Source organism: Geospiza fortis, unplaced genomic scaffold (assembly GCF_000277835.1).
Source record: "Geospiza fortis unplaced genomic scaffold, GeoFor_1.0 scaffold71, whole genome shotgun sequence".
Classification (NCBI taxonomy): Eukaryota; Metazoa; Chordata; class Aves; order Passeriformes; family Thraupidae; genus Geospiza; species Geospiza fortis.
Window position 1 is genome coordinate 201,777 of NW_005054681.1, and position 1,392 is coordinate 203,168.

The 1,392-nt window shown below is 64.6% G+C and overlaps 1 protein-coding gene across 1 annotated transcript in view; it reads right to left on the reverse strand.

The window, feature by feature from the left end:
• Window positions 1-215: 215 nt before the first annotated feature.
• The window catches only part of SOX13 (SRY-box transcription factor 13), a 7,360-nt gene continuing 6,183 nt past the window's right edge, over window positions 216-1,392 (reverse strand). The window contains exon 13 of the mRNA XM_031065110.1: window positions 216-1,389. Coding sequence (XP_030920970.1) covers window positions 1,236-1,389 — 154 coding nt within the window. The 3' untranslated portion in view covers window positions 216-1,235. The remainder of the gene's footprint in view (window positions 1,390-1,392) is intronic.

Consider the following 1,392-nt stretch of genomic DNA (forward strand, 5'->3'; position numbering starts at 1 on the left):
CAGCCACAGCGCCACCAAATCTCCAGGCTCACTGGCCTCAGCTCCACGCGCCACCAAAGCAAGGCCAAGCCCGTCCTTGCCACCCAAAATCCCAGGTGCCCACCCTCGTGGCACCCTTCTACAGGTGGGCAGCTCCGTTGCACAAACACACACCTGGGCATGGCACATTCACCTGGACACGGCACACACACACCTGGACACTCTGTATGCACAAAGGGACATGGCGCACTCACCTGGGCACACACCTGGACACTGCACACACCTGGGCACTGCACAAACACACCTGGGCACTGCCACACACCTGAACACCACACATGCACATCTGAACACTGCCATGCACCTAGACATGTCAGACACCCAGACATGGCACACACCTGGGCACTGCCACTCACCTGGACACCCCGAACTCTCACCTGGACACTCCCATGCCCACTCACACCCCAGCTGCTGGAGCAGGCTCTGACCACACCAAGCTCATTTTTTCTCATCATTCCTTCCCCCTCACAGCCGTTTCTTCTCCCTCCCTCTCACCCCTCAGGGCTCAGGTGCAGCCCGGGCTGCAGGGCCAGGAGGATGCCAGGCGGGCACGTCCCCCCCGAGGGGGGGCTGGCAGGGCAGGAACAGCCCCCTCTTTATTCCCAAAGTGGGCCAGAGCTGCCGGCAGCACAAAGGGCCCCGGGGAGCCCTTGGCTGGAGCCGGGGCCGGGCTGGAGCTAAAATTGGCTCGGTGGGAATTCGCTGGCAGGAGCCAAAGAGCGAGCGGGAAGCGCAGAGGGGAGGTCACACCAGGATAGAGGAGGGACCAGTGTGTCCCTGTCCTGTGTCCCCATCCCGCATCCCCATTCTCTGTCCCCATCCCATGTCTCCACCCTGTGTGCCCACCCCGTGCCCAGCAGCGCAGCAGGTGAGGCTCTCCAGGACCCGCTGCAGGTGCTGCAGGGCTGGAGATGCTCTGGAGGTTCCCTCCAGCCCGAGAGCCTCAGGTCCCCTCAGGGGTGACAGCGCAGCAGCCACAGCGCCACCAAATCTCCAGGCTCACTGGCCTCAGCTCCACGCGCCACCAAAGCAAGGCCAAGCCCGTCCTTGCCACCCAAAATCCCAGGTGCCCACCCTCGTGGCACCCTTCTACAGGTGGGCAGCTCCGTGTGGCCGAGTGCCACCCCACCAGGACACGCTGTGCCCTGCTGCTGGTAGCAGCCAGCCCTGCCACCCCTTCCTCCGTCCCCCTGTGTCCCTCAGTCCGTCAGCACCACCAGCTCGCCGTCGCTCTTGTCCTCGCCCTCCGAGTCCTCGTCCTCGCTGTAGCGGTACATGTCCCCCTCGGGCACCGAGTGCCCGCTGTCACCGGCGTCGCCGTCCTTGAGGCTGCGGGGGGTGACGATGACGGGCATG